At 40.1% G+C, this 12,820-nt stretch overlaps 3 protein-coding genes across 3 annotated transcripts; 2 read left to right on the plus strand and 1 right to left on the minus strand.

Moving 5' to 3' along the window:
* Positions 1-722: 722 nt before the first annotated feature.
* LOC136423031 (nuclear cap-binding protein subunit 2-like) lies at positions 723-4,124 on the minus strand. The gene is made up of 4 exons (XM_066411023.1): positions 3,974-4,124; positions 2,815-2,996; positions 1,664-1,802; positions 723-1,300 (listed from the first exon to the last, which is right to left on the minus strand). The coding sequence occupies exons 1-4, from the start codon at positions 4,028-4,030 to the stop codon at positions 1,172-1,174; spliced, it is 507 nt and encodes a 168-aa protein (XP_066267120.1). The 5' UTR covers positions 4,031-4,124; the 3' UTR covers positions 723-1,171.
* Positions 4,125-4,351: 227 nt separating this feature from the next.
* Positions 4,352-7,316, plus strand: LOC136423013 (FMR1-interacting protein NUFIP1-like). Its single transcript, XM_066410996.1, has 5 exons — positions 4,352-4,737; positions 5,812-5,916; positions 6,230-6,292; positions 6,596-6,678; positions 7,216-7,316. Exons 1-5 carry the CDS (start codon positions 4,390-4,392, stop codon positions 7,310-7,312), a joined length of 696 nt encoding a protein of 231 aa, XP_066267093.1. The 5' UTR covers positions 4,352-4,389; the 3' UTR covers positions 7,313-7,316.
* Positions 7,317-7,766: 450 nt separating this feature from the next.
* LOC136423315 (FMR1-interacting protein NUFIP1-like) lies at positions 7,767-12,149 on the plus strand. The gene is made up of 5 exons (XM_066411438.1): positions 7,767-8,031; positions 8,879-9,007; positions 9,125-9,154; positions 10,096-10,355; positions 11,268-12,149. Exons 1-5 carry the CDS (start codon positions 7,767-7,769, stop codon positions 11,493-11,495), a joined length of 912 nt encoding a protein of 303 aa, XP_066267535.1. The 3' UTR covers positions 11,496-12,149.
* The last annotated feature ends 671 nt before the right edge of the window (positions 12,150-12,820 follow it).

The following is a 12,820-nucleotide window of genomic DNA, read 5'->3' on the forward strand; positions in this document are numbered from 1 at the left end:
AGCTACTGTGTCATCTGAAAATACCCTTAACACTGGTCAGTTCAAATTGGGAAATCCAGAAGCAATTTGGAATCTTCAGCAATATCAGATTTGTGCCTATAAGTGTGGTATAAGCTGAAAGCTCTCTTCATCATGAATGTAGTCATGTAAAAATTATTAGTCAGCGATGTTCACAACTTTAGATATGATTGATTGAAAATGCATGTGAACGATGTACTCCTAGGTCAGTACATATCCAGCAGTATTGAGTTCACCTGGGTTTTTACAAACAATTGTGGGCTAATTGTTCCTGTCACAGTGGGCAATGACACCTCTAATCACCAAGCCAATTGAACTCAAGCCCGCCCATTGTACTGGAAATCTGGTGATTATGCAAGTGTATTCAACTGAATGGAAGGACTAATTTTCTACTCATTTGCATGGCATTCATTAGGGTGGATCATTGTCTGTCCACTATCAGGCCAGTATGGGCCAAGTCTAACCAGGTCCAACTAATGATAGTATGGGTTGGGCAACTTTCTAAAAGAAATATCTTCATAGCTTTCCATGTTAGGACCAAATTAAAGGCACCATAATGTGTGGGACATCATGCTCTTTCAAATGATATATGAAACTTAACTGTAAACTCAGTAGAAAAAAAGTTGGAAAATTCGAATTCCAAGATGGCCGCCTTGATATCTGGAAACTGAACCCCCGGATTTGAACTGACTAGTGTTCCTTCATTCTCCTTACTGAGTCCTATCACACTTGTGCGTTTATTCAAGTCCGTATGAGTTACGTATCAACATTTTTTGGGTTTAAGTAAAGTTTGCGGGAAAGAAGTTCTTTTCTACTTTGACCCGCCATTGGGTAGCCTAGTTATCGAACCTAAGAAATTACTTCTTTGGCTGCAAATTTAACTAAAACAAAAACATGTTAATACTAGTACGCAACTCATGCAGACTTGTATATATGCACAAGTGTGGCTTTAGAATTAGAATCAAACTACTGGTGAAGCCCTATGACAAGTAACTACAACATAAATACATAATGCGCCACTGTTACTTTTTAAGAAATTCAGAGTACTTCTTCTTTTGTTTTGTTCATCCCAGACATGACATGACAAGACATGACATTCAGCAAAGATGTGACATGATGTTCAGCGTTAGCTTTCTGTCTTTTTTCAAACAGTTCATCTTGGCCCACTTGGCCCTGGGCCTTTAGACATGAGCATGGGTCCGAGAGGGTTGTACTGTTTGGCTGTGATTTTACCGTACCCACCACGGCCTGCATCGTAGTCTTTCCTGTACTCGTCCCTCACCTGCAAAAGATATGAGAATGTTGTAACAAACTGCAGAAAGTAATTGTCTATTTTATTCTAAACAAAAACTGGAAGCAATTACAATGTACAACTTTTATCATTCTCTTCATTGACAAAGTGCGGTCGGACGGATTATATTACTCTATTGCTGACCTGGATGATTAACATTCACAAACATTCAAAATGTATATTGAAAGAGGTTTTCAAATCACGGTATATATTTGCCTTTTTTCAGCTGCTTTGTATGATTTACACTATAAATTTCAGTATGGTCGAAGTTTTTTTTCTAAACAGACGAAAATAAATGCCCGTGCGGATGTCATCCATGTAATCAAATCAACATAGCCTAACTGGAGTACCCACCTGTCCTCCACTCTTGCCCCTGCCATACTGCCTGCCCTCCTTGAACCCTGCGTCCCAGTCACAGCGGATGATCCTGTCGTCCAGCCGGGTGCCTGTTGTGTACCGCATGCAGTTCTCTGCATCACCTCTAGTGTAGTATCTTATACAGGGGTGTGTCAAGGAACAGCATGCCACAACCCAGTGAAAATCTGTACCCATTTATACTGGCCATGGTACTAGTACATGTACCTGATACTGTACATTAATATCACAGAAACATTTCCAAATTCAATTGATGAATAATGCTAACTAAAGTTACTAAAGCAACTGGATAAACTTTCGTAACATATAGCTAGCTATAGCGTCTAAATCATTACCTGGATGTCTAACCTTCATTGACATAAATTAATGAGTGCTTGCAGAAATACATGGGGGTCTATATAGATTATAAGGGGAATTATTGATTACCAAGTACACAAAATAAATAAACAAATAAATGGCGTTCACTACAGATGCATCACAGAAGTTCCATAAAACGCCCCTAACAGATTAACCTCCCACTGATTTGCAAAGCTTGGGCAATCTGTTGATGAATGAAAGTGATGAAAGGTACAGTTACTATATGGGGCTAAACTGTAGTACAGGATCACCACACACATGTATCTTATCAACCTTCTCCCAGCTGAAGTAGTTTTGGCACTGTTTCTACAAGTGGAAGGGCTGCTACAAGCTTGATGTAGTCAGTCTAGGTTAGGCAACACTGCGCCTACTTTCTGCGACACAGAAAACAAAATGGACAAACAAAAACGAACAGTATGAAAAAATGCTTTCACATAAAGAACTAGAGCAGAATGCCCTGCCATATGACTAGAGTACGAGATACAAACAATGTCATCATACAGGAATTTCAAACAAGGACTACTAAAGCACATGAGAGACTTTAAAACTTGGAGCACATATAATGAAAAACATATGCTTTGTTGTTTTGAAATACATTTTGTAACTGTAAATACTTTATGTTAGCTGTAAGTTGATTGTAGCCCAATGCTATCTATACTAGTAGTATGTATATGTTTTTGTTGTGTTCTCTCCCAGAATAATAGCTGTCTCTTCAAGTCTTAGGCAGACAGGCTAAAGGAGAGGGTTGTACTCCAATAAACATGAAAGGATACTCTACGAAGCAGAACCCACAGGGTGTTCTCTGCATCTTGTCCAACCCCATGATGATGCGTTTGATGTCGCCACACTTGCCGAAGAGTTCGTAGATCTGTTCTTCGGTGGTGTAGAAGGACAGGTTCCCCACGTACAGGGTGGTGCTCTCCAGGAGGTTGCGCTCCTGGTCAGTACGACTGCCCTAGGGGGTGGGGGATAATGGATGAAAAAATTAAGCGATATTGCATGTTATGGCTTGTTTGTCACGGAGTGTTCTCTGCTCTTAGCCCTGGACCTCCTCCCCACAACCCCCTTCTTTGTCCCTCGCGGGGTCATCTGGGGGTATTCGTAAGTTGAAGTTGACGTTTCTCACATTCTGGAATGGTGAGTGAGTGAACATAAATAAGGTATTTCAGTCCCCGCGAAGATTAGTATGATGAATAAATTTTACAAGATGTAACGTTACATGTAATGTTAATAATAAGCTAGCTCGGGTTTGCTTCTACGCAAGTGCAGTGTCAAAGGTGAAGGTCCCCGAGACGTGAACAAGACCCGTCTGGGCTTTGTTATGCAAATCGAAGACAATGTCAAGACGAGCACTGTTTTCAAGCCGGGGCCTTCACCTTTGACACTGCACATGCATAGTAGCAACTCCGAACTAGCTTATACCTTGTTGATACCTTAAAAAAATAGTTGAAAAGGGGGATGGAAGAGGCTGGATTGGAAGGGGGGTAGGGTTCAAAGCATCTGGATTAGGAACCAGGAAGGGTTTGTGCATTTTTGGATTAGGAACTAGGGGGGGTTGAGCAATTTTTGACCCGGAACTAGGGTCAGTTGGGCCATTTTGGATTAGGAACCCGATTTTGTACCTCTTCCACCCCCCCTCCACAACTTTTTTTGGAGCAGCCCAAATTGTACTAGTAGGCCTATAATAATATCTAAACGTTTTTAATTAATCAACAACGTGAAAATCATGTACTGTATATACAGAAATTATACATAACATGAACATATCATATTATTTTCGCCGAGAAACGTGGTCTTTGTCATATTTTTTTGTAATTGTAAAATCTGCCCCCCTCCCCTCTACTGTCTACAGCTACAGATCAAGCTCTCAGTTTTAAAACTGGAGCTGCTGCCACTAAATTCCGCCCCAAACAAGTCCACTCGGTGTCATACCTTATAATGTTGGTCTCTGTAAGCGCCAAGCTCTTTAGCTGGGTCTCTAATCGGCATTTTGTGAAGAAATGTGCGGAAAACAACAACAACGAAATGTACAAACACGCCAAAAAATCTCCTCTGGGCTTTTCGTTGAATCAAACATAGCTACACATTTTACTACACGATTCGATTAACTTTTAAAAGAGTTTGTTGTAATCTTCTTCGATCTAAAGGTAATTAAAGAAAAGTCAAAATTAAAACAAATGATATTTTACAAAGTTTAAAATGATATAGTTATTCATAACTAGTATATTTTGCTTTTCCTTGCTACAAGTTACGTTTTGAAGAATCTATGGACGCAAATCAGATGCTAAACTCATTGTTGGTAGTGTGACCTTTAACCTATAGTACCACATGGTCGGGAAATCTGAAAAATGGCGAGACCACCAAACTTTCCTCTGCCTTTGGGACACTTTCCAGGTGGAATGTTTCCCTCCCCGGGTCCATTCCCGCCCGGACTTATGTTCCCAGCAGTCCCTGGCCCTGCCTTGATCCCAGGGATGGGTAATTTCGTACCCAGACACGGGTTCAGACCGCCGTTCCTCCAACCGGCTTCGTTCGGGCCGGGTGCCCTCCCTCCCCGAGGACCTCCACCCCGACACGCCGGCCCCATGGTACCGGGACAGGGCCGTGGGACACCGCCAGGACCTCGGCCCAGAGGCCCATGGGCACAGGAACGAAGGCAGGGCAACTTTGCTCAAGGGAACAGACAACAAAGAAAGGTTGAATGATGTTAACGTTTATTTTGCATGCTTCATCGACATGTAATTTACAAGTCATTGATAATTTTAGGATTGAAGAAAAAAATATGTTTGGATTGTTATAATATACTATGATGATGATGATATATTTTTGTACACATGTATAAGTATATATATTGTATACATACCATAATATCAATGATATTATGATTTACTAAAATGCCTTTTAGTGTTGAAACACTGATATGTTTGTGTTTTTTATTGAAAATGTGATGGAGCCAGCCATTAGCAATATTAGGGCGCTGAAAGTCATATATTCAAAATCAATTTTTTTCTGATTTCTATCCATATTAAGTTTAGATAACACTATCCCATCGCATAGCGACCATCATCATGATCATGGAGCAAAAATGTGATGTCGTTGTGTGGTGGGAACTCATTGAAAATCTGAGTACTTGGAGGCCAGCCATCATTTCAAGTCTTCCGAACATGCACGATTCTGACCGATAAGTCCCGAACGCTTCCGAAGAAATAATCACGTGGTCATGGCTCAATTTCTTGGGCATTGTGACGTCACGCGGCCGGAAGTTATCGAAAATTGTCGACAGAAAACGGTTACGGCTGGATTAATTTGGGCTGATTTTTTGGGGGACCCAATAAATGAAATACTCCTTTTTTGCCTTGCGTCTGTGCTATCTTTAAACGCCTTAAGTCTGAAATAATGATGCAGATGTGCTAATATAGGAAAGTAAATGTAAATTTCAACCTCACCAAACAGAATTGTTTTCCCAAGAATATTTCAAGTTTTCCCCTCTGAAATCGCTTAGGGCACCTTTAAATAACAGCAAAACTCAGGCTGTTTAGTCTGACGGTTGTATAATGAAGATCCAATCCAATCCAATCCATATATAAATATTGTACTGTAATACAATAATTGTATACAATTTGTATACAATGTACTAACGTTATACCATGTTTTGATGACTGGCTTTTCCTTTAAAAAACATTATCATCCACAGTGCCAATATTGAATTTCTATCTGCAATGCCTGTTGGAGACTTACATACAGTAATGTGTTCCTTATTCTTGAAACAGAAGGCCCAGCTGAGTAAAGACGACACCCCATTCTACTGTGATTCGTGTGACAGAGGCTTCAAGACCGACGAGTTGCTCAAGAAACACTGCGAGACGCATATACAGGTACAGAACACAACCCTGCACACACATGCACAGCATGTGTAACATTTCTAACATCAATCATGTATCATTGTCTGTAACTGTTGAAGATGTATGTAAACCCCCGGAGTTTGCGTTATACAGACTAACATATACTAAGCTACTTAACAGTTTTTAAAAAAAAATCAGATGTAGAAGTGTACTTTGAAAGTTCAAATGCAAGTACAATCACCACGTCAGCTGCAACAAAAATCCTGTTTTTAGGAAACCTCTCTGTATTGTCAGTCAAACTTCTTGCCATCAATGAAATTGATAACATATTTTTTGTTCATGTTAGTGTTTCCATGAAGGCTGTCCGTATGTAGCAGCAGAAAAACTGGTCAAGCTGCATCATAAACTGGTAAGTGTTAGAACTGAGAGTGTTCTACATGTGCTTATAATAGTTATTGTGTATGTGTAAGTACAACCAAGATTCTGAAGTAGGCCTGGTAGCCTACGCAAAACTTGACCAAGCCCATTCTCTAATCATTTAAATATGTTCTGGTGTTTAAGAAAATGAACTTTTGATAATGGCAGCACATTTCGTCATTTTTGTGTACTACGTTCAATGTTTCTTGTTTTGGCTCTTTGATGTTTCTCTGTGTTGTACTATTATAGTGTTTGCTGCTACATCATTGTACTAAAAATACTTTCCACTTTCCAGACACATCTTTCCAGGTTTTCTAAAGCCCTGAGTAAACTGGACACACCTGAAGCCATCGCGAAGTGGCGTGAGGAGAGAAAGAAGTAAGATGCTCGGACATGCAATAACTTTCTTCAATATCTTTTAGTTTTACCAAGAAGCTTTTGATCATACCTCTGATTCATCTCAAGTTAAGAGATCAACTTCAGAAGGACCAGAGAGCTGATTGAAAACTTGTTAGTAAGCACTTGAATTTGTGTATAGCACAGCTGTGTACCTAAACAAATTTTAGGTACAGGTACACTGGTTAAGGTACAGGTCCGGACCTGAACCTGTACCTAAACTACCAATGGATTTGTATATGTACCTAATTGATTGTATCCATACTGTATCGGTACACTGTACCGGTACACAGCTCTAGTGTATAGCATATAAAATCTTTATGTTATTAATTACCATCACAGGTGAACTTTCATTCAGCTAGCACCTCTTAACCTTCTCCCTGCTGCCTAGAATAGAAAACCAATAGAAAATGTGATGCCAAACAGCTACTTCAGTGTGCTTAAGTTTAAGGAAAATATTAATATATTGTTTTTATGTTTTTAAGAATGCAAACCAAACCTGTTTTCTTTCTGCTACAGAAACTACCCTACTGTTGCCAATGTTGCAAAGAAGGTGGAAGACATGAAGAAAAGAAGAGACAGAGGAGAAGTACTGGACACAAGAGAGTTCGGGTAAGAAGTACACTAGTCTTGAAGAGATAGGGTTCCTTTCAGATTTATAATCACTTGATAAACAGGTTATGTGTGGATTTTTAGAAAAATAGCTGTTATATTGATAATAATTGTCATGGCTGTGTACTTAATAGTTCGGTGTACTTCTACTTGTAGTTGTAGGTACATTTTTTTCATTTCAATTTATACTGTAATTCTTGATTCGTTAACGGTAACAGTAGCTACTTCAACAGTCACTAGTCAACCGCTAGAGTTTCATCATCAGAAATATTTGATTGCTAGCATTTGAGACAGTGATCTTTGTTCCCACCATTAGAATTAGATGCAGCGAACTACTCACTTTTCCCCAAACCGCTAAGATTACTAACCGCAATATTAAATTGATTTACAGTAGATATCTTGTTTTTTTCAGGGCTTTTTAATTCTAAATGACAAATCTCTTATATTTTTTCAGGAGAATGCGAGGGAGGGGGCAGGGGAGAGGTAGAGGAAGGGGCAGGGGGAGGGGGTTTGGACGTGGGGGGAGGGGAAGTTATCACCACCACCACCAGCAGAACTTTGACCAATCCCCAGGCAGAAAGAGGGGACAACCAGATGTGGAGCATCATGGGAGTCCTCAGAAGGTGGCAAGGCATGCTGGGTCTGATGTCACACCTGGTGGAAAGTCACATGACCCAGCAGCTGACCCCATGGCTTATCTGATAGACGAAGGGAGCTCATCTGGTGAGAAATATAGTTCACACAACACGGTGTATTCCATATCATCCGAGGTACCGGCCCAATAGCGGTTCGTATTGCCTGAATGCCAGAGGGCTATGTGACCCACGGGAGGGCCAAGACCCGAGGGTGATGCGAAATACACTGTGTTGTATTTATCAATGTCATGCCCACCCGAAGAAACAGACATTTCAATGCGAAATGCGCCAGAATTTGAGAGAGTTTTGTGTCCTCGAACAAAAAATCTTGTAATAACATCGATTCCAACCTCCAAATCAGATATCCACAGTGGCGCAACTGGCGCACTCGAAATGCATTCTAAATATTCTATGGACATATATTATATATACGAAAGTTATTGCCCGGTCCAGAACATAAAGATAATTACAAGAGTAGTTAACCCTTGTTATCCATTTGACTTTGTGCCACAAAACTTTGCGTATTTTGACCACCACTATGTGATGTTGCACAAAGCTTGCAATACGAGCAATCGCAATGATGTCACAGTGACTCAGTGGCAGGCAAAAAGCAGGTGGTAGACAAAATATTAATTTACCTTTTGATCAATAACTTGATCTGCGGACTTAGAAATTAATTAGTGATTGGATCAGTTGATTTCCTTGTAGGCACCAGTCGTCGAAAACCCCAGATGTAACGACTTTGTTAAACAAAAAAAGCTAATTGATTTGGTTATGAACACTACATTTGTTAAACAAGAAAAATATGATTAATGCATTTCAAGTACAAAAAATGTTATTGTCTATAGGTTTCGGATCATTTTAATATTGTTTCATTTAATCATATTGATGTACATGAGGGTACTGTAGGGTAAATCATATTCCAATGTGTACAGATTCGGAGCCAGCAGAGGTACCTTCCCATCCTGCCCAGAGTGCTGCCACCCCCCCTGCAGCAGTGGTCGTACCCAGACAGGTGACATCAGGACTGGGCAGCCTGGTGGCGGCGTACGGGGGCAGCTCAGAGAGTGAGGAGGAGGGGGAGATCAGGGGTAAGTGTCTAGAGTGAGGAGGAGGAGGGGGAGATCAGAGGTAAGTGTCTAGAGTGAGGAGGAGGAGGGGGAGATCAGGGGTAAGTGTCTAGAGTGAGGAGGAGGAGGGGGAGATCAGGGGTAAGTGTCTAGAGTGAGGAGGAGGAGGGGGAGATCAGGGAGAGTGAGGAGGAGGAGGGGGAGATCAGAGGTAAGTGTCTAGAGTGAGGAGGAGGAGGGGGAGATCAGAGGTAAGTGTCTAGAGTGAGGAGGAGGAGGGGGAGATCAGGGGTAAGTGTCTAGAGTGAGGAGGAGGAGGAGGAGATCAGAGGTAAGTGTCTAGAGTGAGGAGGAGGAGGGGGAGATCAGGGGTAAGTGTCTAGAGTGAGGAGGAGGAGGGGGAGATCAGGGGCTAGTGTCTAACTTTGGTCTGAAAGCAGGCTACCATATTTTCTCGAATAAAGTACGCACTTTTTTAACAATCAAAATTCAAATTAAATATATCACAAGTCATTGCCAAAGTCAGGGTGCGTACTTTATAGCCTATAGGTTATTGCCTGGAAAATTCAAGGGGACCTCAAACCCTTGCTCAGTCAATCCAGGAACCCAGCTGTGGTGCAGCAATGCATGGCTCAATACCTGCTAGTTTGAGAAGTTTGCAACTTGTCGTAGACAATTTCTCAAGTTTGCAGAGATGATACCGGCAGGGTATACATGTGTATAAGAGAATTTTTGATGAATCTAAGGAATGGCATTATGTAGAAGTCGTTGATTTAAGCGAAATTACCTGGAGTTAGTATAGCGTATAGTTATTAAGTGTGACTTTGCTGTTTAAAAGTTACATGCTGTTATAAAGGAGACATAACACCTACATGTATTGTTTGATCCGAGGACTTTTACTTGCGGAATGTTAAATTTACTCATCATGTTTCTTGTGGCACTGCCAACAGAACATTAATTTTTGTTTCTTTTATTTTGACTTTGATCCTTTGTTACCATCATTCAGTTTGGATACACTGTACTGCTCTTGAAGACTTTCAGGACAGAGTTATTTAATTGATGAAATCTTGTCTTTTCTACAGATTCCCCTGTTCCAAAGCTGATACAGTCATCCCAACTACCAACACGACAACCTTGGCAATCTACAGACTCGCACACTGGCAGTCAAGATAGACGATGGTCGCATCCAGAGGGAAGGAGAGGTGCACCATGGGAAAGGGGAAGGGGCAGAGGTCGTGGCAGGGGCAGGGGTAGAGGTCAAGGTCGTGGTGGCAGTGGGAGGGGACGTGTAGCGCCCGATCAGCAGCACCTTAGGAAGAGACGGGCGACACTTTTGGAAATGGTCAGTCATAACAGACTCAGTAGTAGAAGTGTGAAGTTGTATCCAGCACATTGCCTTTTCTGTGCAAAATTGTGTATGTTAAGCCAGACCATTTTTTTCTTTTGCTTATCGGAATCGCCTCTCTTGTTTCTCCCATTTTTGAAAAAGATAAATTTTTTGTCACTATTGCCTTTCACAAATTTCTACTCACGATTTTACTATTTGTTCAGTTGTTATTACTCAATAGCCACCAAAATTAGATTATAAAGGCAAGCACATAACTAAAAAGTGTGGTTACATTTCATCATTAAGTTATAGTTTTTCATTTATTACAACTATTTCTCAATATCAATTTGATATACAATATTACATAGCAAAAGGTAATTTTGTTACTCAAATTCTAGTACTAGATCAAAGAAAGGGATTCATTGCATAAAATGAGCCATACAAAGCTGAAACTTGAATAATCCTCTTATTCTTTATGTTATGTAAACCCATGTCGTCACCCCAAACTATTTGCAAGAAAATTATTTGTATTTTTTTTCACCCTGTCGCTCCAATTTTTTGCTGAAAAAATCAGAGAATCAACAAATAAAATTGGTGTGGCCTTAACCACTTAATGTGTATGGTATTAAGCATAAAATTCTTGTGTTAGATGGCAAAGACACCTTTAAAAAGTATCTAGTACATGTATCTTCCATAATGTGTTGGATGTCAGCATTCAACTACAATGTACTGCGGTACTGGAAAAAATCCGTAAATTTATTCTACACATGTTTTAAGAAGAGAGAAGAAGCACCTACATTTTAGGTAAAAAGCATAGCATAGTTCTCTTGTTATTCTCATGGTATTCTAACTTAATACATTTAGCCCATGTTGGAAATTATTATGCATTAAACTTCATTGTCGCTGTTATTTGTTGTTACTTTCCAGCTGCTAGCCCCGGACGTCAGACATGAGCGTAACGTGGTGTTACAGTGCGTGCGATACGTCGTCAGGAACAAGTTCTTCGGGATCGGAAGTACAAAACCTGCTACTGTTACCTCACAAACTGATGTCTCAACACAAGAAGACTCTACGATTGAAACAAAGGAATTCAAAACTGATGATGAAGCCAGTACCCTGGTGGATAAACAAATACAGAACACTGAGGATCTTTAAGTTTACCTTTGGTGTCCTCTCAGACATGCACGCTGTCTTGAGAACCACAATGTCTTCCAACCATCTTTTGAGTTATTTTCTTAACAGTTTTAAGTTAAAGGAAAGGCCCGTACATGTATATATGTAGAAGATACAATATTTTTAAGTTCTGATACGTGTGTATTAGCGATTTGTACTGTACGGTCAGGGTGCTACATGTAGTAACCTCTGCTTGGAGAATAATTTGCATGAGCACAATGTAGACTGAGGCTTAACAAATTTTTGTGAGATGACAGTGATGTATCATGTACAGTTGGGACCAACTCTACTCTTGGTGTCACAGGTTTTTGTATGATGACACTGTAAATTTCATCTCAACTACCCTTATTGGTGATTGCATCCAGAAAAGCTATTAGATGCACTAATTCCATGTTGCATAGGAGTTATTAATTTTTTCTGAAACTTATTTCACAATTAACAGGTTTATTTCGTAATATGACAGGCAGCATTCATGGTTAAAGAAATTAAAGGTGAAACCTTTGACAATCCTGAAATGTAGCAAAGTCAGTATAACAAATGTAAAGCTAAAGCTGAGAGACAAGATTTGTTGTGTGATGTACATACAGTCATCTTTGCAGTCTTAAGCAATATGAAACAAAGAACGCATAAAAGACATGTCATTGTACAGTGCTCTTTTTTTATCGCTGATTTTTGTGTGTCTGGTAAGTTTTCTTTGGCATTTTCTCTTGATTTCTCCTATGTTATATTTTGTAGTTGCACTTTATCTACCCCACCTAGATTTAGGTTTTATCAAAAAGGGCCTCTCTGTCCTAAGTCCTGAATTACCAGTAGTAAGAAAGCAAAATGCCTTTACGTGAATGGTGGGGCTACAGGTGAAAAAGCAAATATCTTCTGTATGAGAACAAGACTCCTCATGGATTCAATCATGGTACTGAAGCGCCGACTAGTAATCGGTGACGGTACTGCAGGCTAGGAACGGTCGAAATGCCCTGCGACAGTTTCAAGCTTGCAGTACCGTCAAGGATCACTAGTCGGCGCTTCAGTACCATGATTGAACCCAGTTTATTTCACAAAACTCTGTTACTAGGCCAGTATACACTACCTATAATTTTTATAAGGAAATTCTAGTGATGTAGGACAGATTTAACAATTAAGATTTATCTAAATGCCAAACTCTCATAGCTTACTCTCTGTAATTATAGTATAATAGCCCTCAGTTGCAATAGTTGGATAACCCTGGCTCTTCTTTTTTTACCTCCAAAATCAATAAATCAAACTTTCCTACTTCTCAGTACATTGTATTTTGAGGCCTACTTCACTACTAC

Source organism: Branchiostoma lanceolatum, chromosome 17 (assembly GCF_035083965.1).
Source record: "Branchiostoma lanceolatum isolate klBraLanc5 chromosome 17, klBraLanc5.hap2, whole genome shotgun sequence".
Classification (NCBI taxonomy): Eukaryota; Metazoa; Chordata; class Leptocardii; order Amphioxiformes; family Branchiostomatidae; genus Branchiostoma; species Branchiostoma lanceolatum.